The sequence below is a fragment of the Bufo gargarizans genome, chromosome 6, assembly GCF_014858855.1.
Source record: "Bufo gargarizans isolate SCDJY-AF-19 chromosome 6, ASM1485885v1, whole genome shotgun sequence".
NCBI classification, from domain to species: domain Eukaryota; kingdom Metazoa; phylum Chordata; class Amphibia; order Anura; family Bufonidae; genus Bufo; species Bufo gargarizans.
Genome location: NC_058085.1, coordinates 180,759,291 through 180,784,240, shown reverse-complemented (window position 1 = coordinate 180,784,240; position 24,950 = coordinate 180,759,291). Strand labels below are relative to the sequence as shown.

Here is a 24,950-nt window from a genome sequence, read left to right as displayed (position 1 = left end):
TATTCTTGGAAAACCACTTCGATTTATTACTGAGAAAGTAATAGCAGCTATTTTCGGAAGTCCCATAGAAATGAATGGAAGCGCACAGCTCAAGTGCTGTCACCATTCCATTTACTTCTATGGGACTACCAGAGATAGCCATGCCAGAGCTTGGTAATTCTTGGCAGATCCATAGAAATGAATGGAGGGCAAGACTGCTCCCTGCTCACTTCAGGGGTTCCATCTGGAGATAGGTAGGGGTCCCAGAGTTGTCATATGCTAGAAAAAGTCCACCATTGTCTAAGATGAAACAACTCCTTCAAAGGCTGTGTACATCTTTGTGCCTTTTTTATGATTGCATTTTATTCATTTTGGGCTAAAATATTTTCAGCCTTCTCTGCGATTCAAAATCCCCCAAAAATATACCTTAATGAATGTGTGAATTAATAGATATAGTGTATGATTTGCAGCCCCATAACAAGGACTTGTATGAGGGTGCAGATCAACAGTACATCACAGGAAATACATAAACTTGATGATGACACAAAGTTACAAAAAAATAATACTAGTAGGGCATGTAATACCCCAGAGTTGCGTTACTACTAGAGTTGAGCGGACACCTGGATGTTCGGGTTCGAAGGCTTGAGCCAAACTTCACAAAAAAGTTCAAGTTTAAGACCCGAAAATTAACTCCATACTCCATTGAAATCAATGGGGACCCAAACTTTTGAGCACTAAAATGGCTGTAAAAAAAGTAATGGAAAGGGCTAGAGGGCTGCAAATGGCAGCAAAATGAGGCAAGTGCATGGCAAGAGTATGGCAAGTGCTCTGCAAGCAAATGTGGATAGGGAAATGACTTAAAATAACATAAAATACGTAAAAAAAAGAAATAATCTTGATCTTGGATGGCGAGGTGCATATGGAGTAGGAGGGTGAGGAGGCGGTGGATGTGGCGTTGTAGGTGGAAGCGGCAGTGGAGGATGAGGGGGTAGCCTACACTGCTTTTTGCTTTTATTTTATTTTTTGTTTAAATTAGGGTACACCCCAAAACATTGGGAAATATAGCCTGTTATAACCCCCTCCAGCCGTGCTAAACAAACGTTCAGACAATACACTGACTGCAGGGCAGGCCAGCACCTTCAAGGCGTAAAATGCAAGCTCAGGCCATATGCCCAATTTGTAGACCCAGAAGTTGAAGGGGGCAGACCCATCAGTCAGTACGTGTAGGCGTGTGCACACATACTGCTCCACCATGTCGCACGTCCCCGTGATGTCCGCGATCCAATTGGATATCTGCTCTATCAACTTTCGATGTTCTTTTCTGCGCCTACCATGTTGATCACAGTTAGCCACGAATCAGGGTTCCATGCCTGAGAGGGAGCGTGAGAAAGGGAGGCCACATCCAAGGGAGGTCAGTGGCTGCAATTAGATTGAGCGGAAATGTGGGACAAGTTATTAAAGCAGAAGGATCGAATGAAAGGAGCGGGCGCACTGCAATTGCCCACTCCCGACTCGGGGAGGTAGTGACGATGAATAACAATACAGGACTCTTAAGATGCCCTGCTATTGGAATGATTAATAAAAAAAATTACAGGGAATGTCACTGGGGTATTTTGGATTTGGAAACATTATACAGGAGAGGCCCTGCTGCTTTGTTGACTCTAGATAACTTCTGCCTGATCGCACGTCCCTGTGACGTCCACGATCCAATTGGATATCTTCTCTATCAACTTTCTATGTTCTTTTCTGCACCTACCATGTTGATCACGGTTAGCGGCGAATAGAGATGTCGCGAATATAAAATTTTCCGCTCGCGAATGCAAATTTCTGCAAATGTTCGCAAACGGGCGAACCGCCATTGACTTCAATAGGCAGGCAAATTTTAGAGCCCACAGGGACTCTTTCTAGCCACAGTAGTGATGGAAAAGTTGTTTCAAGGGGACTAACACCTGGACTGTGGCATGCCGGAGGGGGATCCATGGCAAAACTCCCATGGAAAATTACATAGTTGACGCAGAGTTGGATTTTAATCCATAAAGGGCATAAATCACCTAACAATCCAATTTTTTTTTGAACAACGTGGTTTAAAACATCCAGTGTGTGTATATGATCAGGTATGATGTTGTATCGATCAGGTAGTGTAAGGATTACGCCCGCTTCACAGACATTGACAGACCAAACTCCCCTTTTAATGCACCACAAACAACCGCAAACAGTCTATTTGCCCAACCGCAAACTTCCCATTTGCACAAGGTTGGATACCATGCTAGCCATGTCCCGTTGATGTCATTGAAGGTTTCTTCCTCCACCCAGCCACGTACAACACCAAGGGTCCCCGAAAGGTGAATTGAATAGATTTTTCAAATGGGGAGATGGTTTAAAAAACGCTTGCTCCCTCCCCTTTGTTTGAATCCACGCCACGGTCACTGCGTCTGCACCGTGCAATTTACTGTCACACCCAATATGAGTGGTATTTTCTGTAGTACTATTCTCATCAGTTTAATCCCTGTTACGTGACGTCCCCAATATGGGGTTCATTTATAAATTGATTTTTCGAACGGGGAGATGGTTAAAAAAACGCTGGCTCCCTCCCCTTTGTTTGAATCCACGCCACGGTCACTGCGTCTGCGCCGTGCAATTTACTGTCACACCCGATATGAGTGGTATTTTCTGTAGTACTATTCTCATCAGTTTAATCCCTGTTACGTCCCATATCAGGGATTGCCTTTTGTGAAAAAAAATTTAGGCCGGGTACCTTCGACTGCCTTCACAGTGACAGACCAAACTCTGATACACCAAACTGAATTGATTTTAGGAACCGGGAGATGGAAAAAGCAGCTTGGTCGGTTCTCTTACTCCCAAGTTGGGGCACTGCGCGTGCACGGAGCAATGTGCTGTGACACCCTATATGAGAGGTGTCTTAACTAGTACTATTCCTATCAGTTTAATCCCTGTTATGTCCCCTATCCGGGGACATGTGTCGAATTGATTAATCATTGTAAAATGAATTAACGACATCCTGAAATAATTTTGTTCTGAGCTCTGTACTTGCTTTGTATTGGAATTGATGGGGATTTTTTAAATTGTCTGCATTATTTCTAATAAACTATTAAGAGACTTTATTATGATTTTTTTTATTTTATGTATTAAAAACCCATACAACTTAAAAAAATAATAATAATAATAAAAATAAAAATTATGTTTTTTCTATGAAAAATTATCCAGCCGATCGCTTTTAGTCTGATCATAATAATGCAACGGCCTTATCTGGGGTGTGGCAACATTGCCAACACACTCAGAGGTGATAATCGCTTTGTTGTGATACGCAAGCCCCTTTACCACAACAAGGTACCTATCACGAAGGGGAATTGACCCATGTATGTGCCTTTTTTTTTGTTTTGTTTTTGCAGCCACAGTGCAGCACTAAAGGCCAGAAGAATTTGGCATGTACACATGCCTGAAAAACCAGGTATTGTTGCAACCGCTGCTGTAGCAGCGGCCAGAAAAAGTTTTCCAGGCAGAAAGGTGACTAAAACATTGCGGCTTGAACCCTAGTTGGTGGCGGAGAATTCACGAAAGTCATCCGGTATGCAGACATTAAATACAGCAGCGTGGGGACCATTTTGAGGCCAAGGCATGTCATTAGACCTTTTGTTAGTCAAACGTATCCCCCACTGTCAATCCCTTCGGGATCCATGCCTCATTCATGTTAATGAAGGTGAGATAATCAACACTTTTTTGACCGAGGCGACTTCTTTTGTCGGTGACAATGCCTCCTGCTGCACTGAAGGTCCTTTCTGACAGGACACATGAAGCGGGGCAGGCCAGAAGTTCTATCGCAAACTGGGATAGTTCAGGTCACAGGTCAAGCCTGCACACCCAGTAGTCAAGGGGTTCATCGCTCCTCAGAGTGTCGATATCTGCAGTTAAGGCGAGGTAGTCTGCTACCTGTCGGTCGAGTCGTTCTCTAAGGCTGGATCCCGAAGGGCTGTGGCGATGTGTAGGACTGAAAAAGCTCAGCGTGTCCTCCATCAACAACACATCTGTAAAGCGTCCTGTCCTTGCCGCCGTGGTCGTGGCAGGAGGATTACTTTCACCTCTTCCCCTGTTAGATTCCCGTTGTGCTGGGACATCCCCCATATAAGCTGTGTAAAGTATATATTTTTATTTTGGTTTTGAACTGCTGCATCCTTTCTGACTTCCGGTAATTTGGTAACATTTCCGCCACTTTCTGCTTATACCGGGGGTCTAGTAGCGCGGCCACCCAGTACAGGTCGTTCTCCTTCATCCTTTTTATACGAGGGTCCCTCAATAGACATGACAGCATAAAAGACCCCATTTGCACAAGGTTGGATGCTGAGCTACTCATTTCCCGTTCCTTGTCCTCACTGATGTCATTGACGGTCTGTTCTTCCCCCCCAGCCACGTACAACACCACGGGTCCCAGATAGGTGACAACAACGAGCACCCTGGGATGCCTGCTGTGGTTGGTCTTCCTCCTCCTTAAAGCCACATTCCTCCTCTGACTCTTCTTCCTCATACTCCTCTTCCAGCGTTGCCGCAGGTCCGGCAAGCGATGATGACAAGGCTGTTTCTGGTGGTGATGGTGACCACAACTCTTCCTATTCCTCTTCACGCTAATCTACAGCCTGATCCAGCACTCTTCGCAGGGCATGCTCCAGGAAGAAAACAAATGATATGAGGTCGCTGATGGTGCCTTCGGTGCGACTGACTAGGTTTGTTACCTCCTCAAACGGACGCAAGAGCCTACAGGCATTGCGCATGAGCGTCCAGTAACATGGCAAAAAAATTCCCAGCTCCGCAGAGGCTGTCCTAGCACCCCGGTCATACAAATACTCGTTGACGGCTTTTTCTTGTTGGAGCAGGAGGTCGAACATTAGGAGTGTTGAATTCCATGTGTCGGGCTGTCGCAAATCAAGCGGCTCACTGGCATGTTGTTTCGGCGCTGAATGTGTGAAAAGTGCGCCATGGCCGTGTAGGAATGCCTGAAATGGCCATACAACTTCCTGGCCTGCTTGAGGGCATCCTGTAAGCCTGGGTACTTAGACACAAAGCGTTGTACGATGAGATACGGCACATGTGACAACTTGCCCAAATTCAATGCCGCCAACAAATTGCTTCCATTGTCACACACCACTTTGCCGATCTCCAGTTGGTGCGGTCTCAGCCATTGATCCACCTGTGCGTTCAGGGCAGGCAGGAGTGCTGGTCCGATGTGGCTCTCTGCTTTCAGGCAAGTCAACCCCAAGACAGCGTGACACTGTCGTATCCGGGATGTGGAATAGCCCCTGGGGAGCTGGGGGGATTCAGTTGATGTGCAGCCAGACACCGCAGAAGAAGAGGACTCAGCCGAGGAGGTTATGGAAGAGGATGGAGTAGGAGGAGTAGAGGGGGTGGCAGTAGGCCTGCCTGCAAGTCGTGGCGGTGTCACCAACTCCGCTGCAGAGCCACGCATTCCATGCTTGGCAGCCGTCAGCAGGTTGACCCAATGCGCAGTGTAGGTGATATACCTGCATTGACCGTGCTTTGCAGACCAGGTATCAGTGGTCAGATGGACCCTTGCCCCAACACTGTATGCCAGAGATGCCATGACTTCCTTTTCAATCACTAAGTAGAGGTTTGGGATTGCCTTTTTTGAAAAAAAAAATTGTCCGGGTACCTTCCACTGTGGTGTCCCAATAGCGACAAATTTTTTGAAGGCCTCAGACTCCACCAGCTGGTATGGTAAAAGCTGGTGGGCTAAGAGTTCCGTCAAGCCAGCTGTCAGATGCCGAGCAAGGGGGTGACTCTGTGAGATTGGCTTCTTACGCTCAAACATTTCCTTTACAGACACCTGACTGTGGGCAGATGAGATGGAACTGCTGAAGGTGAGAGGCGGAGTGGCGGGTGGTTGAGAGGGGGCAAGGAGGACAGCAGTGGTTGACATGGCTGAAGATACTGGACCAGGAGGAGGATGGTGGCTTTGAGTTTGTGTGCTGCTTGTACTCATGTGTTGATCCCATTGGCGTTTGTGATGTGAGATCATGTGCCTTCGCAAAGCAGTTGTACCGAGGTGGGTGTTAGACTTCCCACGACTCAGTTTCTTTTGGCACAGGTTGCAAATGGAATTGCTGTTATCAGAGGCAGACACACAAAATAAAATGCCACACTGCTGAGCTTTGCAATGATGGCATTCTGGTGGTGGCAACAGCATGCGTCGATTGACGTGCTGTCTGGCTGACCCCGGGTGCCGATACATGCTGTCTGACTGTGCCACTAGCTCCTTGCGACGACCTCCCCCTGCTTCCAACTCGTCTCCTCCTTCTCTCTGTCTCCCCTTCTGAACTTTCCCCCTCTTCTTCTTCTCTTTGAGCAGGCACCCACGTGGCATCCACGGACACATCGTCATCATCAACCACTTCACTTGTATCTGACACCTCAGCAAAGGAAGCAGCAGCGGGTACAACATCATCATCATCATCACACTGTACGTCCATGTGTGTAATGCTGCCTGACTGAGACATATCCCTGTAATCTACATCCTCTGACAATAATGGTTGCACATCACTAATTTCATCCAACTGATGTGTAAATAACTCCTCTGAGGGATCAAGCGAAGCGGCTGTGGTGGCTGTGGTGGTAGTGGTGGTTGTGTAAGCTGGTGGGAGAGTGGTAACTTGAGAGGGGGCGAACCGGGGGCGGACCGAACATGGCATATGTTCGCCCGCCCGGGCCTAAAGCGAACAAGCTTTGTTCGCCGGGAACTGTTCGCCGGCGAATAGTTCGGGACGTCACTAGCGGCGAATCAGGGTTCCATGACGGAGAGGGAGCATGAGAAAGGGATACCACGTTCAAGGGAGGTCAATAGCTGCAATGTGATCGACCGGAAATGTGGGACAAGTTATTAAAGCAGAAGGATCGAATGAAAGGACCAATTAAAGATTAATTTTAAAAATTCCCTGTCACCTATGCAGAGCAGGGGTTTTTCATTGCCAGAAATGGGTTAATGTCACCCACCAATGGAACAGGTGATTTTTAAAAATTTTGGTCTCTGTCACCTATGCAGAGCAGGGGTTTATTCATTGCAAAAATGGTAAAATGTCACCCAAGAATGTAGCAGAATTTCTTTTTAAATTTATTAACCTGTCAACTAGGTAGAGCAGGGGTATATCACATCCAAAAATTGGTGACTGTCACCCAACTATGTAACAGAAGAATGTGTGAAATTTATTAACCTGCCAACTAGGTAGAGCAGGGGTATATCACAGCCAAAAATAGGTGAATGTCACCCGACAATGTAACAGAAAAATTAGTGAAATTTATTAACCTGCCAACTATGTAGAGCAGGGGTATATCACAGGCAAAAATTGTTGAATTTCACCCGAAAACGTAACAGACAAATTAGTGAAATTTGTTTACCTGTCTACTAGGTAAAGCAGAGGTATATCACAGCCAAAAATTGGTGAATTTCACATTGTCTGAAGAACTGCCACTCCAGGGAACTCCTTGGAGTTGGCTTTGGTGTGCAAAGTCCCTGGGTGCGGTGGGCAGTAGCAGGCATACTGGCTAGGGGACAGACACTCTGCTTATGCACCCTGCTCCCTCTTTTGCTGTGTGGGTGGCGCTGTGTGACCACCACCTCTACCTCCGAACTGCACATGTCACTCGCATGACCTTGGTTTCATGTGGGGTCTAGGACCTCATCATCCTCCACCCACTCTTCACCCCTGCCCTCCTTGCCAGTCTGCACACGGCAGAAAGCCACAGCAGTTGGCACCTGTGTTTCGTCATCATCATCAGAGACGTGCTGCCGTGGTCCTCCCATGTCCACATCTTGAAAAATAAGTGGTTGGGCATCAGTGCACTCAATATCTTCCACTTCTGGAAGGTGGATAGCCCACAGAAACCCCGCCAGCAGAGTCATCAAAAAGCATAAGAAACTGCTGCATGACTTGGGGCTCAGACTACTTGGCTGATTTGCAAGGGGGTGAGGTGAAAGACAGACGCCCATTGGCTGCAGGAGTCAACTCTGCAGTTTCAGCAGGGGACCGGGTGGGAGACAATGTGAAGTAACTGGAGGCACTGTCAGCCATCCAATCTACTACTGCCTCTACTTGTTCTGGCCTTGTGATTAGTACACAGGTATTCAGGCCTACAAAATGACACTGAACGTCCTGTCGCCTAAGTTCACCTGAGGAAGGTGTTTTATTTGGGCGTGTAGCTGGCACAGATCGACCACGTCCTCTCCCTGCTACAGGAGCTCCACCAGCACCATGACCAGGGCCCCGTCCCTTATTTGATTCTCTCCTCATTCTTTGAGGTCACCCACCGAACTAACAGGCACATTAACTATATTAATTTCCCTGTCACTTATGCAGTGCAGGTGTACCTCACACCAAAAATGGGTATATGTCTGCCACCGAACTAACAGACGGATTAACTACATTAATTTCCCTGTCACGTATAAAGTGCATGTGTATCTCACACCAAAAATGGGTATATGTCACCCACCGAACTAACAGACGGATTAACTATATTAATTTCCCTGTTGCGTATGGAGTGCAGGTGTACCTCGCACCAAAAATGGTAATATGTCACGCACCGAACTAACAGACGGATTAACTATATTAATTTCCTTGTCACATATGCATTGCAGGTGTACCTCACACCAAAAATGGGTTAATGTCACCGGCCGAAATAAGTCAGATTAACTATTCTAAAGGGGGAATATTAATCACCAATATTTTGCGAATATCGATAATTAATATTCATAAATAGGAGGAGCTGTCTAGTGATGACTCCGCCTATTTATACCTTTATATAACAACAACACAATACTTTCGCTATACTTTACACTAATCACTATGCTAGCTGCATGCGCCTAACTAACTCACTACCGCTAACAAGTACACGCTACACAAAGGGTACAAATATAACGGTATTTATTAACACCTGGCGCACACGATATACAGCAAATACACAGCACTACAAATATACAATCCTAAACTACACTACACGTTCCCAATTCCACCCATAAACTAACTATACAATTCACACATACAAGTATAATAACAACCCACCCCACCTGACTAATTCTATCCCTAAGGTACGACGGGGGTTAACGGTGGCACTGCAGGGGTGTATGCAGGCCATCGACACAAATACAGTATTGCAGGGCTACCCAGTAATGCAAAGGTTAATACCCTGCAAATGTAGTAACCAGGGGTTATCCAGGGGATCAGGGGTTAACCAGGGGATGCAGGGGGAACTCAGGGGAATCAGGAAGGGTTAAGGGTAATCAGACGCAACCAAGGCAGGGAACCAGGAATCAGGGTTATATGCCTGGCCTGGTAGGGGTTAAGGGGTATGGTAAGGCCTGGAGGTGGTGTGTTAGTGGGATAGGGGTTGAACAGGGCAAATCAGGCGCACAGCAGGGGTTTACCAGGAATCAGGGTTATATGCCTGGCCTGGTAGGGGTTAAGGGGTATGGTAAGGCCTGGAGGTGGTGCGTTGGTGGGATAGGGGTTGAACAGGGCAAATCAGGGGCACAGCAGGGGTTACTCAGGGGTATGGTAACCAGAATACCAGCAGGGGAGCTGGGGGTTCTGGCAGGGAAGGGGTTAAGGCATGTAAGGTGGTGGAATAGGGAGATATTGTAGCGGGGGGTCAGGGAATAAGGGGGTGATACTCATGCTCGCGTCCAGGGGTCTGCTCGTTCGTCCAGGGGGTCTCCTCCTGAGCGCAGGATGCGCTCTGCTCCTCTTCAGATAAGGGGCGGCTCGGCTATTCCCTCCTGAGTGCCAGGTTGCGCTCTCCTGCAGGAGTCTCTATCCTTTCTGAGGGGGGGCGCGGCACAGTTCTTCTTGAGCGCAGGATGCGCTCTTTCCTTTTAGGTGGGGGGTCCAGACGTTCAGGGGGCATATATTCATATACTAAGGGGGACTATAGATATATAAGGGGCCACAGATGACAAGGGGGCACAGATGACCATATAAGGGGGCACCAGCCCCTACATTATAAGGGGGCACAAGCCCCTACATATATTAAAAAGGGGTCACATATATCCCACAGGAGCCTACATGAGCCCCAGTGGGCCACTAAGGACTGATGTGCGCAGATGCTGGGAACATCCGCGCACATCCTCCTATAACGTGATTAATGCATGCATATATATCATACATGCATGCACGTGTTTGCATGCATATATGTATATATATATATGTGCATGCGTCTCAACCCTTCCTCAACAACTATATTCATTTTCCTGTCATGTATAAAGTGCACGTGTATCTCATACCAAAAATGGGAATATGTCACCCACCAAACTAATAGACGAATTAACTATATTAATTTCCCTGTCACATATGCAGTGCAGGTGTACCTCACACCAAAAATGGGTATATGTCACTGGCTGAACTAACAGTCAGATTAACTATATAAATTTTTCTGTCACATATGCAGTTCAGGTGTACCTCATACCAAAAATGGGATTATGTCACCCACTGAACTAACAGACGGATTAACTAAATTACAAACCGGATTCCCAAAAAGTTGGGACACTATACAAATGAATAAAAACTGAATGCAATGATGGAGGTGCCAACTTCTAATATTTTATTCAGAATAGAACATAAATCACGGAACAAAAGTTTAAACTGAGAAAATGTACCATTTTAAGGGAAAAATATGTTGAATCAGAATTTCATGGTGTCAACAAATCCCCAAAAAGTTGGTACAAGGCCATTTTCACCACTGTGTGGCATCTCCCTTTCTTCTTACAACACTCAACAGACATCTGGGGACCGAGGAGACCAGTTTCTCAAGTTTAGAAATAGGAATGCTCTCCCATTCTTGTCTAATACAGTCCTCTAACTGTTCAATCGTCTTGGGCCTTCTTTGTTGCACCTTCCTCTTTATGATGCGCCAAATGTTCTCTATAGGTGAAAGATCTGGACTGCAGACTGGCCATTTCAGTACCCGGATCCTTCTCCTACGCAGCCATGATGTTGTGATTGATGCAGAATGTGGTCTGGCATTATCTTGTTGAAAAATGCAGGGTCTTCCCTGAAAGAGATGACGTCTGGATGGGAGCATATGTTGTTCTAGAACCTGAATATATTTTTCTGCATTGATGGTGCCTTTCCAGACATGCAAGCTGCCCATGCCACACGCACTCATGCAACCCCATACCATCAGCGATGCAGGCTTCTGAACTGAGCGTTGATAACAACTTGGGTTGTCCTTGTCCTCTTTGGTCCGGATTACATAGCGTCTCAGATTTCCAAAAAGAACTTCGAATCGTGACTCGTCTGACCACAGAACAGTCTTCCATTTTGCCACACTCCATTTTAAATGATCCCTGGCCCAGTGAAAACGCCTGAGCTTGTGGATCTTGCTTAGAAATGGCTTCTTCTTTGCACTGTAGAGTTGCAGCTGGCAACGGCGGATGGCACGGTGGATTGTGTTCACTGACAATGGTTTATGGAAGTATTCCATTCTGTGATTTCCTTTACAGTAGCATTGCTGTTTGTGGTGCAGTGTCGTTTAAGGGCCCGGAGATCACGGGCATCCAGTATGGTTTTGTCACGGAAGGTGTGCAGGAAACTAGAAAACACTAAATGAATATACGACTGACTGGATCCAAAACTAAGGAACAAAAAGGGAGAGCTCTGCATCAGACCTGGCTCTCTCCCTGAATGCTCAGCCTATGCGAAAATCCCAATGGTAGATGATCGCATATCCTCGTACCTTGACTGTATAACACCTGAACACCCTATAATAGTGAGGGGACACGACCACCGGCTCCCTACTCTAGATACGGAGGGAGTCAGGGTCACCTGGGATCCAGCAAACAGAAAGACACAAATAAATGAACAAAACTTATCTTGTAGAAGACTCTGAAGTAGGAACAGCATGCACACACTCCAGGAAGTTGTATAAACCGCAAAGTGATGCACTATGGGAGAAGGATTTAAAGGGATGCAATCAGTGCAACTACATGACAGCTGAGAGAGGCTAACAAGATGAGAAAATGAAAGCAAAACAAAGGAACCTCAAGGAGGAGGTTCTAGACGTCTGTCAGAGCTTCTCAGATGTCTGGTGGTGACAGGTTTTACGGCCTTGTCCCTTACGCACAGAGATTGTTTCAGATTCTCTGAATCTTCGGATGATGTTGATGATTATAGATGCAAAGTCTTTGCAATCTTTCGCTGGGTAACACCTTTCTGATATTGCTCCACTATCTTTCTGCGCAACATTGTGGGAATTGGTGATCCTCTACCCATCTTGGCTTCTGAGAGACACTGCCACTCTGAGAAGCTCTTTTTATACCCAATCATGTTGCCAATTGACCTAATTAGTGTTAATTGGTCTTCCAGCTCTTCGTTATGCTCAAATTTACTTTTTCCAGCCTCTTATTGCTACTTGTCCCAACTTTTTTGGGATTAGTTGACACCGTGAAAATTTGAATCAACGTATTTTTCCTTTAAAATGATACATTTACTCGGATTAAACGTTTGATCTGTCATCTCTGTTCTATTACAAATAAAATATTGACATTTGCCATCTCCACATCATTGCATTCAGTTTTTATTCACAATTTGTTTAGTGTCCCAACTTTTTTGGAATCCGGTTTGTAGTTGCAATGGTGAGCACGTAAACATTGAAGAGAAGGCAGCGCTCATATGTGAACGGTCTTCTCTTCAAATAGCTGATGTCGAAGGGACAACCCAATTAAGAGTATATTAGGTCAGGAGATCAGTGATAAAAGCTACACAAGAAGTCACAGGAATTCAAAGAAGACAGGCTGAGATCACTTGTAAATAGACTTTTAACCCTTGTACAGTATCTCAGAAATGGCTGAACATTTTTAATAAAGACCAATTAAAGAATGATTTTTAGCCCAAAATGAGCAAAATGCAATCATAAAAATGCCCCCAAAGGAGTACATAGCATTTAAACTACTATCTTGATGGAAACTTTTGATAAACCAAATCTTTATCAAGACAAATTATTGTACAGTGTATAGCAGAGCAGAGAATTGGGCTTTTAAAACTCAATTAGATGCCATTTAGAGCCATCTGGAAATCTACTAGCTGTATAAGTCAGGGAGGGGGAAGGGGAAGAAATCCGAAATTACTATTTGTAAGCATTTAAATAATTTGATTGAGAAGAAGAATCTTTTGGTCCCTTGAATTCATACTCAACCTTATAAAAATGTAATTATATTAGGATTTGGAAGGAATTAAAAATTAGACTGAAAACAGAAAAATGTTTTTAGGCTGAATTAACCTTGGTCAATACTAGTGCAATTGAGGCACCTGCATCATAATCCCCAATTTTCCCACAGTAAATATTTGATTAAAGGAGTTCTCCAGGTTTTTAATATTAATGACGTATCCTCAGGATAACAAAATAATAGCAAAGACAGGCGCACTCTGCGGTCTTACTAAACCCTCAAACTGATTTTAAAATTGAGAGATTAGCCAACATGTCCTACGGTGTAGGACATGTCTGAGCCTGAGTACCGCGCCAAGGTTTCTCAAGTAGCTCGGGACCTAACACTCACCTACCTGGGCCATGTGGGCAATACCAGGAGCCAGTGGGCAAATTACAGGAGCATGAGGCCGTCTCACAAACAACTCACTAGTTACCTCCAGCATGTAACCAAGAATGGCGTGGTATTAAACAAGCAGGAAGTGCTCAAACCCACATGTAGTTGTGCATATATATATACAGGGGAGCAAATCCTGCACTTGTGACCCATTGCTCATGACGATCCCCAGCAAAAATGCATACAGTGGAGGATGCCCGCAGCGAACCACAAGTACAACAATAGACATCCTACACAAGATAGCAATTATGTGGATGTGATAATCAATATAACAATATAACAAAATAATAGCAAAGACAGGTGCACTCTGCGGTCTTACTAAACCCTCAAACTGATTTTAAAATTGAGAGATTAGCCAACATGTCCTACGGTGTAGGACATGTCTGAGCCCGAGCATTTAGGTGCACCTGTGAGGCCTGGGCCATATCAGCCAGTCTTGAGTGGGACTCGCAGACTCCTCCCATTGCTAGCATGGTTACATGCTGGAGGTAACTGGTGAGTTGTTTGTGAGTCGGCCTCATGCTCCTGTAATTTGTCCACTGGCTCCTGGTATTGCCCACATGGCCCAGGTAGGTGAGTGTTAGGTCCCGAACTACTTGAGAAACCTTGGCGCGGTGCTCGGGCTCAGACATGTCCTACACCGTAGGACATGTTGGCTAATCTCTCAATTTTAAAATCTGTTTAAATTGGTTTAGTAAGACCACAGAGTGCAACCGTCTTTGCTATTATTTTGTTATATTGCTATATTGATTATCACATCCACAAAATTGCTATCTTGTGTAGGATGTCTATTGTGGTACTTGTGGTTCGCTGCGGGCATCATCCACTGTATGCATTTTTGCTGGGGATCGTTATGAGCAACGGGCCACAAGTGCAGGATTTGCTCCCCTGTATATATATGCACAACGACATGTGGGTTTGAGCACTTCCTGCTTGTTTAATACCACGCCATTCTTTTCAGTTTGTATCCTCAGGATAACTCCCAGCACCCCAGTGGCGCTCCAGTGAGAGCTGTGGCCTCCTCGCAGCTTGCCAAGCACAGATCCATTTGATAGTGGCTGTTCTTGGTATCTCAGCTCAGCCTCATTCACTTGAATCAGCGATTGTGGCGAGAAAAGATAGGAAGGCGCTCATAGGGTAATAAATTCAATAAAGAACATATGGTTTTAAGACATCAATGGTTGTGCTCACCTTACAGTGTTGTGCATACGTGGGCACAACACTTGTGAGGACAAGGGGTCGGTGCAGCCGGTATCTTCTCAGTCCTCGTAGGTGGAGTTGCCAAGTCTCCAGAGGAATGATATGTATTGCAATGGGAAAAAAGTTTTTGAGTGCACTATTACAGTACACCAAATGATATCTTCTGGCGCAAAGACACAACCTCCGTAATGAATAAAGGGTCTTTATTGGTGGGTGACCACGCGTTTCGGAGTTGGTACACTCCTTTTTCAAGTCTAAGAGATCACAAGTTTAAAAGGGAAGTTTTTTACAGGTACAGAAGTAAAAAATGGAATGTATACACATAGTCATTAGAATTAAAATGAATGTAAAATAAATATAAAATGAATTGGAAATAAATGCACGCATGACACGCATGCAAACATTTAGGTGGCCGCATTTAGAATCACATAGTATTAGAGCCCCTGTTGGTAATATAAGCTAAAATGCCATTGGTATGGTAATGTACTTTACATACTAGTGTTGGTCGTTATAATGCAAACAATACCACAGGTATGGTAGTACAAACCACCATTACTAAACATCATAAGATTGATATCAGCACCGATAGTGAAAATAATGTCGCCATAAATTCATGGATCCATTTTAGGATGTCAAAACCTGGTCGACGGTAGTGGAAAAAATGGCTGATCTGTTAGCAAATGCATATCTACTGTATGCTATTGGAAAAGGGCACTAGAGGGTCGACCTAGATGACCATAGTGGATAAAAAAATCTCATTGGTATAGTGCGTATATAGATGATTTAGTAGGGAGATGGACCTAGATTTCCGCAATTCCATGGGTGATGTAAAAATATAATATAAAAAGGATATATATATAAATAAATAAAATATGCATGATGATACATATGTTCACATAAAGCCATATGCATACATACATATATTTGTGTATATTTTTTACTATGCATGTGTGTGTTGACGCATGTGTGAGCGCATTTGTATGTAGGTGGGCGTATCCATCCACATATTTTCCAAGTCCCATACAAAACGCCCACACAATTTAATTTTTTACATCGATAGAATTAAGTGATGGCTGTCCAGAGTTACGTATAAGTGTGTATATATGTGAAGGAGCATGTATATGTATGTATGCATATGGCTTTATGTGAACATATGTATCATCATGCATATTTTATTTATATATATATCCTTTTTATATTATATTTATACATCACCTATGGAATTGCGGAAATCTATGTCCATCTCCCTACTAAATCATCTATATACGCACTGTACCAATGAGATTTTTTTATCCACTATGGTCATCTAGGTCGACCCTCTAGTGCCCTTTTCCAACAGCATATAGTAGATATGCATTTGCTAACAGATCAGCCATTTTTTCCACTACCGTCGACCAGGTTTTGACATCCTAAAATGGATCCATGAATTTATGGCGACATTATTTTCACTATCGGTGCTGATATCAATCTTATGATGTTTAGTAATGGTGGTTTGTACTACCATACCTGTGGTATTGTTTGCATTATAACCACCAACACTAGTATGTAATGTACATTACCATACCTATGGCATTTTAGCTTATATTACCAACAGGGGCTCTAATACTATGTGATTCTAAATGCGGTCACCTAAATGTTTGCATGCGTGTCACGCGTGCATTTATTTCCAATTCATTTTATATTTATTTTACATTCATTTTAATTCTAATGACTATGTGTATACATTCCATTTTTTACTTCTGTACCTGTAAAAAACTTCCCTTTTTAAACTTGTGATCTCTTAGACTTGAAAAAGGAGTGTACCAACTCCGAAACGCGTTGTCATCCACCAATAAAGACCCTTTATTCATTTACGGAGGTCGTGTCTTTGCGCCAGAAGGTATCATTTGGTGTACTGTAATAGTGCACTAAAAAACTTTTTTCCCATTGCAATACATATAATTCACTTGAATGTGATTGAGCTGTCCCTAGGCTATGGGACCAATGAATTTAATGTCACTGTCCTTGGAAGAGGCCCAAGAGCTCACTAGAGTACCATGGTGTCATCAAATAGCTTATCAGTGGGGGACCTGGGAGTTGGAGCCCCACCATTTTTTTTTAACCACAGAAAACTACCATAATTGATTGGATGTTGGCTAGCTACCTAGGTCTCTACAATTTCTAAAATGAAGGGGCCACAACATCTTCAGATTAGCTGGATGTCAGAAGTTGAATCCCCACCAATAAGAATGTATTAGAATATCCTAGCAATTATAGCAATACTTTTTAAAATCTATATATACTGGAATATATATGCATGAACCAAGTATTACTATTTCTTTCACATTTAGAAAGTAACTTACAAGGACGTGTTGTGGTTGGACCGTTCATGTACACTAGAGGACGAGAGCTGGAACACTGGAATGAAATGCTTAATAAACCCAAAGAGTTGGTGAAGAGATGGCATGCCCTGAGCATTAGCACCTGATGTGTATGAACCAAACAACATGAAGATATGCAATAGAGATGGAGAAAAAAAGCTTGGATTGGGAGAATACAGAACAGCTGAGAAGAGGAGACTGATTTTTTTCATCAAATCTTCCATTATATCTAGCTTGGTTCATTCTATTACACTAGGTACAGAGAATGGGCTTTTCTATTGAATAGACTGAGTGATGATAGCATGTCCAGAGCATTAACTTTTATCATCTGGAAAAAGAACAAATATAATTCAACAATGAGGCATACCCTACTACATAAACCTAGTCCAAATAGCGAAAAACTGTCTATCATATGGTTGAATAATTTCAATGATTATCATAAAACATCACTGTCAAAATAATACACTGATATATACAAGTATTATCTTCATCTAGGATGATCTTGGTGACTGAATTTCTTGTTTCCTCTTGTGCAAGAAAAATTGTGTGGACACTAAACTGCTTATTTATGTACCATTGTGTTATTAAAGGAGAACTAAAGCCAGAATCCAAACACAAAAAAGAACCACCAACAAAACATAACAAATTATTATGTGTCTTTGTTATTTGCTCTTGTTTCATTAGATATCAAAATTGCAGACCATTACAAATACAACAGAAAAGAAAAGCATTGCATTGTTCTCTCAGGCTGCAGCCAGGATATCTAACCCTCCCTCTCTCCCCTCTCATACTAGTGCACGTAAGCCAGGAAGTAGCCTAGTTAGTAATAGTACAATATATATTTGGTTACAACCATGTGGAACTATAATAGACTGTAGAATACTAAATCTACCAATATAAATCTCACCCCTGCTCCTAAATAGTGCTCTGGCTAGGTAGATTTGTCTTTCAGGTGCCTGGGAAAACTAGGTTACTACCATATGGATCTATAATAGAGTCTTCAGAATACAAAATCTACTAAGAAAATTCCCCTTATCACTATTAAATAGTAGCAGACCTAGGCAGATTTGCCTTTCAGGGTCCCAGGAAAACTGGGTACAATCATATGGACTTTTATTAGACTGCAGAATTCTAAATCTACCCAGATAACTTCGAAATAGCACCATGGTTACACAGACGTACCTTTCAGGTTCCTGGGGAAGCTGGGTTATTAACCAGGGATGTCTTTAACGCAGAGCAAAAGGGGCATATGCTCCTGGGGGAGCTAAGGCAGCTGACTCTTGAGCCCCGCTGGCCACTGTCCCCAAATTCAATGACATTGTCAGGAGGACCAGGAAGTGGTGAAGGCTTTGTACTCACCACTTTCTAGTCCTTGATTGTCGGCTGTGCAAGGCTGTGCACAGCGTGAGGTGCTCTGGAGGAGGGGAGCCGCGGCGTCCAGGGACAGGAGAGGTAAGTGTTTTATTTTATATTTATGAGGTTGATGGACACTACTGGGGGCTGGTGAAAGGCACTGGGGGCTGATGGAGAGACTGCTGGGGGCTGATGAGAAGCTACTGGGGGCTGAAGAGAGGCTACTGGGGGCTGCTATAAGGCTACAGGGGGCTGCTATAAGGCTACAGGGGGCTTCTATAAGGCTACAGGGGGCTGATATGAGGCTACTGGGGGCTGATATGAGGCTACTGGGGGCTGATATGAGGCTACTGGGGGCTGATATGAGGCTACTGGGGGCTGATATGAGGCTACTTGGGGGCTGATATGAGGCTACTGGGGGCTGATATGAGGCATGGGGCTCCTATCTGAGGTCTGATTGGGGGTCATTCATATTGGGGTCTAAGCTGAGGTCTGATTGGGGGTCTGATCTGAGGTCTTTTTGGGGTCTTATTAACATTGGGGACCCTTCTGGGGCTGTTAGCTGAGGTCTGATTAACATTGGGGGTCTGACTGGTAGTCTGACCTGAGGTATAATGAACAATATTTTTTTCTTATTGTCCTCCTCTTAAACCTAGGTGCATCTTATAGGGCAAAAAATACAGGTACTTGCTTGCTCTTCCTCCTGACTTCCCCTGCCCTTTGCATACGCCGCGCACAAAACCACGGTTGAAAAGAAAAAGTCAGTGTTTATTCACACAAAAAGGCAGAAAAGAAACACAATACTTGGCAGGGCCCTGGTGTTACTTCACATCGCAGGGATCCTCGTGTAAATTCACACAGCAAAAGTCCAGAGAACTCAAAAACACGTCACCTGGCAGTCCACAGCAGGCTTTAGGGCGCCTGGCTTCCAGCTGGCAGCTCTCATGCTGCTTTCAGCCTTGCAGTATGGCAGAACTCCTCAGCTCCCAAAACACAGAGCTCCACTATAACCTGGAGGTTCATTCCACACCCAGCTGAGCTGCTGGCTGGGTTTTTAAACCCCAGCCCAAAACCTGGCCTGGACGTGGGGAACAGCCACCCACCCTGCTCTTTGGCTGCTCCCAATAAGAACCGGCACGGATTGGCTTTATAGCCACACTAAGTAAAACAGTGTCAGCGAGCACTAGCTGCTGCTGACACACAAAATTACCAGTTCTTATCTCACTGAGGCCAGGAACCTCAGCGACACGTACCTTCTGTCAACCTTGCGCCTTCCTACTATATATATACTGTATATAACTCCACATGTGTTAATTCATAGTTTTGATGCCTTCAGTGTGAATCTACAATTTTCATAGTCATGAAAATAAAGAAAACTTTTTGAATGAGAAGGTGTGTCCAAACTTTTGGTCTGTACTCTATATATATATATATATATATATATATATATACACACAGTATAAGTGGATAGAATTACAACTCCTAGCATGTTCACAATGTTATTATGGGGCATCAGTGGCCATTACACAGAGAAGGGGTATAAGAAAAGAGAACAACAACTCCCAGCCAGTGATGAGCACCAGGGGCAATATTCGAATTTGATATATTTTGTGAATATTTGGGCGAATATTTATTATATACTCGAGAATTCATGATCTCTAGTCATTATTTTCTTGATTGGGAAAATTGGCAATTGGAAAATTTGCGCTAAAATTCGTGATAAATATTTGCGGTACGAAATTGTACGATCAACACTACTCCTAAAGTCAACTATATTGCAGCCTTCTTATTGGCCCACAAGCAAAAAGCAGTGAGGGATCATGGGTACTGATGAATATTTGTGATTACGAAGATATAGCACTATATTCTAGATATTCGTGAATTATCGAAGTGCCAATATTCTAAATTAAAATTCATGATTAGAATATTCGCGATCATCACTAGTGAAAAAGAATAGGAAAAAGACATATAGACATATTAGGTATCGTCACGTCCGTATCGACCAGCTCTATAAGCATATCACATGACCTTACCCCTCAGATGAACACTGTAAAAAATAAAAAATAAAAACTGTGCTAAATAAACAATTTTTTTGTCACCTTGCATCACAAAAAGTACAACAGCAAGCAATCAAAAAGGCATACACCCACCAAAATAGTACTAATCAAACAGTCATCTCATCCCGCAAAAAATGAGCCCCTACCTGAGATAATCACTCAAAAAATAAAAAAAACTATGGCTCAGAATATGGAGACACTAAAACATGATTTTTTTTTGTTTAAAAAATATTATTGTGTAAAACTTACATAAATAAAAAAAGTATACATATTAGGTATCGCCGCGTCTGTCGCACAAAAACTGAAAATAAACTATGAAATCATTGTGTAAAACTTACATAAATATAATTTTTTTACATATATTAGGTATCGCCGCGTCCGTGACAACCTGCTCTATAAAAATACCACATGATCTAACCTGTCAGATGAATGTTGTAAATAAAAGATAAACTGGTGCCAAACAAGCTATTTCTTGTTACCTCGCCTCGCAAAAAGTGTAATATAGAGCAACCAAAAATCATATGTACCCTAAACTAGTACCAACAAAACTTCCACCCTATCCCGTAGTTTCTAAAATGGGGTCACTTTTCTGGAGTTCCTACTCTAGGGGTGCATCAGGGGGGCTTCAAATGGGACATGGTGTCTAGGAAAATCTGCCTTCTGCCCCCTGCCGTGTGCCCGTACAGCAGTTTATGACCACATATGGGGTGTTTCTGTAAACTACAGAATCAGGGCCATAAATATTGAGTTTTGTTTGGCTGTTAACCCTTGCTTTGTTACTGTAAAAAATTGATAAAAATGGAAAATTTGCCCAAAAATTTAAATTCTGAAATTTCCTCTCTATTTGCCAATAACTCTTGTGGAACACCTAAAGGGTTAACAATGTTTGTAAAATCAGTTGTAAATACCTTGTGGGGTGTAGTTTCTTAGATGGGGTAACTTTTATGGAGTTTCTACTCTAGGGGTGCATCAGGGGGGCTTCAAATAGGACATGGTGTCCAAAAAAACAGTCTAGCAAAATCTGCCTTCCAAAAACCGTATGGCTGTTAACCCTTGCTTTGTAACTGGAAAAAAAATATTAAAATGGAAAATCTGCCAAAAAAGTGAAATTTTGAAATTGTATCTCTATTTTCCGTTAATTCTTGTGGAACACCTAAAGGGTTAACAAAGTTTGTAAAATTAGTTTTGAATACCTTGAGGGGTGTAGTTTCTTAGATGTAAAACGGCTAGGGCAGAGCTAAAGCCCGCCCATCAGAGCATGGTGACGTCACCGAACACACTGCCGGGCGGAAGTTTCCGCCCGGCAGTGTGTTATTGAAAACAAAAGAACCCGTCCCCTGTGCGATGTAGCGCAGGGCAAGGCAGTAAATAAGGGTATGTCCGGGTTCAGCTCTGAACCCGGACAACCACTTTATCTGGCCATATGATAAGCCATATACAAACAATCTTAGCACAAGTGACCGAATGTTTGATGGAGAGACATACCCCTTGTCCCCAACATTAACATCATTACAGTTGTAGCTTCAACAGGATCGCAACATCATTGAGCCATAATCCAATAGAGCCCATAAAGGGATAATAAGCAAAATAAAATAATACAAATTCATAGGGGTATAGACAGAAAAGACTATTCTTTGCACATGAAGTTCAAACATGTACATATGCATTTTACCCCAAAAAGGTCCTCATGATTATCTCCCTCAATAATACCCCCGTTCTTGGTAGCGGTGGCAATGTAAAAGAAGTCCATTGAATTATCACTGCCTATCACCTATCACTGTTGACGCCCAATGGAATGAAAAGGCCTATATGGATCTAATGTAAGATGTTATCCAGATCTTTGTGATTCTTCTAGTTAGACATCTCTTTATCCGTGTTTTCCGCCTTCTTCCCCCCAGGGAATCTCTAATGGGTGCAAGGGACATTGCTTCTAGAAAGGGGATAATGATTAAAAAAAACGGGGTAAATTAGATGAGCATTAAGATTATAGAACTGTTAAAACCTAGAAAAATACACAATTAAAACAACCAACAGTTAAAAAATATATGGGTTACTAGTAATTCCGGTCAGAGAAGCTACACAGAGAGTCATAGAAAAGAAGCAAAGCTCTTACCTTCATTCAACCCCAGTGGTGTAATGGTATCCAGCATAAAGATCCACCGTGTTTCTTTTGACAGAGAAGTTTCTTCCACTTTCCACCTCTCTGAGAAATAATGACATGACCAATGCCCCTAAAGTGGAGAAGAGAGCCACCAGAGTTATGTTTCTCCTTAAAGGGATTCTGTCACCTCGTTTTCGGTTATAGAGCTGCGGACATGCACAGCTAGATCGCCGCTAGCATGTCCGCAATATATCGGTCCTATAGGGCTGTGTGCTTTTATTTTATTTAAAAAATGATTTTAGAGATATGTAAATGAGCCTTGTAAGGTGCCCAAGGGGCTATACGAACCTTCTTGGTGCCCAGCCACGCTCCCCTGTGAAGGAGCCCAGCACCGCCTCTGTCCTCCGAGTCTCCTCCTTTCGTCACAGTTAGATTGCCGTAATCTCGCGATGGGCGAGCTCGCTCATGCGCAGTGCCGTTATAGTGTTCCTTCCCTGTGCTGGCATCAGCCTCAGGGAAGGAACTGTGCATGCGTAAGCTCACGCATTGCGAGATAACGGCAATCTAACTGTGACGAAAGGAGGAGATTCGGAGGACATAGGCGGTGCTGGGCTCCTTCACAGGGGGCGAGGCTGGGCACCAGGAATGTTCGTACAGCCCCTTGGGCACCTTACAAGGCTCATTTACATATCTCTAAAATAATTTTGGAAACAAAATAAAAGGACACAGCCATATAGGACCGGTATATTGCAAACATGCTAGCGGCGATCTAGCCGTGCATGTCCGCAGCTCTATAACCAAAAACGAGGTGACAGAATCCCTTTAAATGGATCCTGTCATCAACTTTATGCTGCCCATACTAACAGCAGAATAAAGTATAGACAGGTGAGTTCAGCATAACGTTGATGACAGGTTCCCTTTAAAGTGTCTTGGAATAGTTTGTAGATTCTCCGTGTCTTCTGTGTCTTTGGCAGCTTTGTCTTTAGAATGATTTGATATGTGTCACGGCTGTGTCTCTGTCCCCGTGTAGTTTGCCATGACACGTCTGCTATGCATGTAGTTGTCTGGGGCAACGTGTTGTTTTTGTATGTTTGTGCACTGCTCCTGTTTCCTGGCCTCTTCCCAGTCTGGTGGTTATGGGGTTAAGGTGTGGATCTGGGTGTGGTCTCATGGCTCTAATTATCCTGTTGCTGTGAGCCTGAGGTCAGGGGTATTCCTGCCTTGGTTGGTGATGGAGCTTTGCTCCTGTCTGGATATTCCATCTGTCCGGTGTGAGGGCAACCTAGTTAGACATCAATGTCTTTCTTATTTCTTCCCCTTGTTTCTATGTCCTTTACCATCCTCACCTGTTGTTTTGTTTGGTGTGGTTTATGTTCAGTGTGTTGTTATGTCTAGTTTGGTGCTCCATGTCTGGTCTGTTTGGTGTTTGTAGTCCAGCATGGTTGCTAGACATTTCCTGTGTTTTCCAGTGCCTTCGGTGAGAGGCCCACATTGCATAATCTGTCATTTAGGGGTGGTCTAACTTATTTGTATATGGCTGCCTATTTAATTTCACTATGTCTGAATCAATTTGTTAGGGTCATTGTGATATAGGCATTTTGCCCTACTAAAGGATGGTGCCCGGCCCCGATTAAGGGGCGGGAGTTGCCATCATGATAGGTCCAATGGCTGTGGTAGATGGTTTCCTCTCTCCTCCGCTCTGTGCGCGGGGATGCGAGCAAACCAGCTCGGCAGATATTGCGAGGTTTGGCTTTGAATATAGGTGGGATCTGTGTCGCGCCATGTGGGGGCCATTACCTTTAACAATACAGCTAAAATACCTAATTACATAGGAGGGATTACTAGATTGTGTGGGGTAGTTAAGTGTGGAATAACATCTTTATTCCAAATGCGTCTGTAAAAATACATAATATTTATCATATTCAATAAAATGGATCCCAAATGTGGCAGTGTAGGGCGAGCGTGCGTACCTGTGAATACAAATACAGGTCATTCATTTATATATCGGGGTAATTTGGAAAGGGGAGGGGTTTTGAAGCATTTGGTAGGTATTTAAACTGGGTCTGGATGCACATGTAACATGTCCCTGGAAGAAGTGATGGGGCGAAACGCATGTCGGGATAACGGTGGTGGTCCAGAGACACTGCGGTCTGTATCTACTTTAATTATTATCTTTGCTGTGGTTTACACTCTTGACTTATGTAAGACTTTTATGTAAAACTTGGACATACCTGCCATGTAATTATTGTAGGGGCATTTATACACAGGATGGACTTTAGTCTACCTGT

The 24,950-nt window shown here is 43.6% G+C and overlaps 1 protein-coding gene across 1 annotated transcript in view; it reads left to right on the top strand.

Moving 5' to 3' along the window:
• Nucleotides 1–17,258, top strand: part of LOC122942282 (synaptotagmin-15-like) — a 166,462-nt gene extending 149,204 nt beyond the window's left edge. Inside the window, exon 8 of the mRNA XM_044299803.1 lies at nt 17,122–17,258. Coding sequence (XP_044155738.1) covers nt 17,122–17,258 — 137 coding nt within the window. The remainder of the gene's footprint in view (nt 1–17,121) is intronic.
• Nucleotides 17,259–24,950: the final 7,692 nt, after the last annotated feature.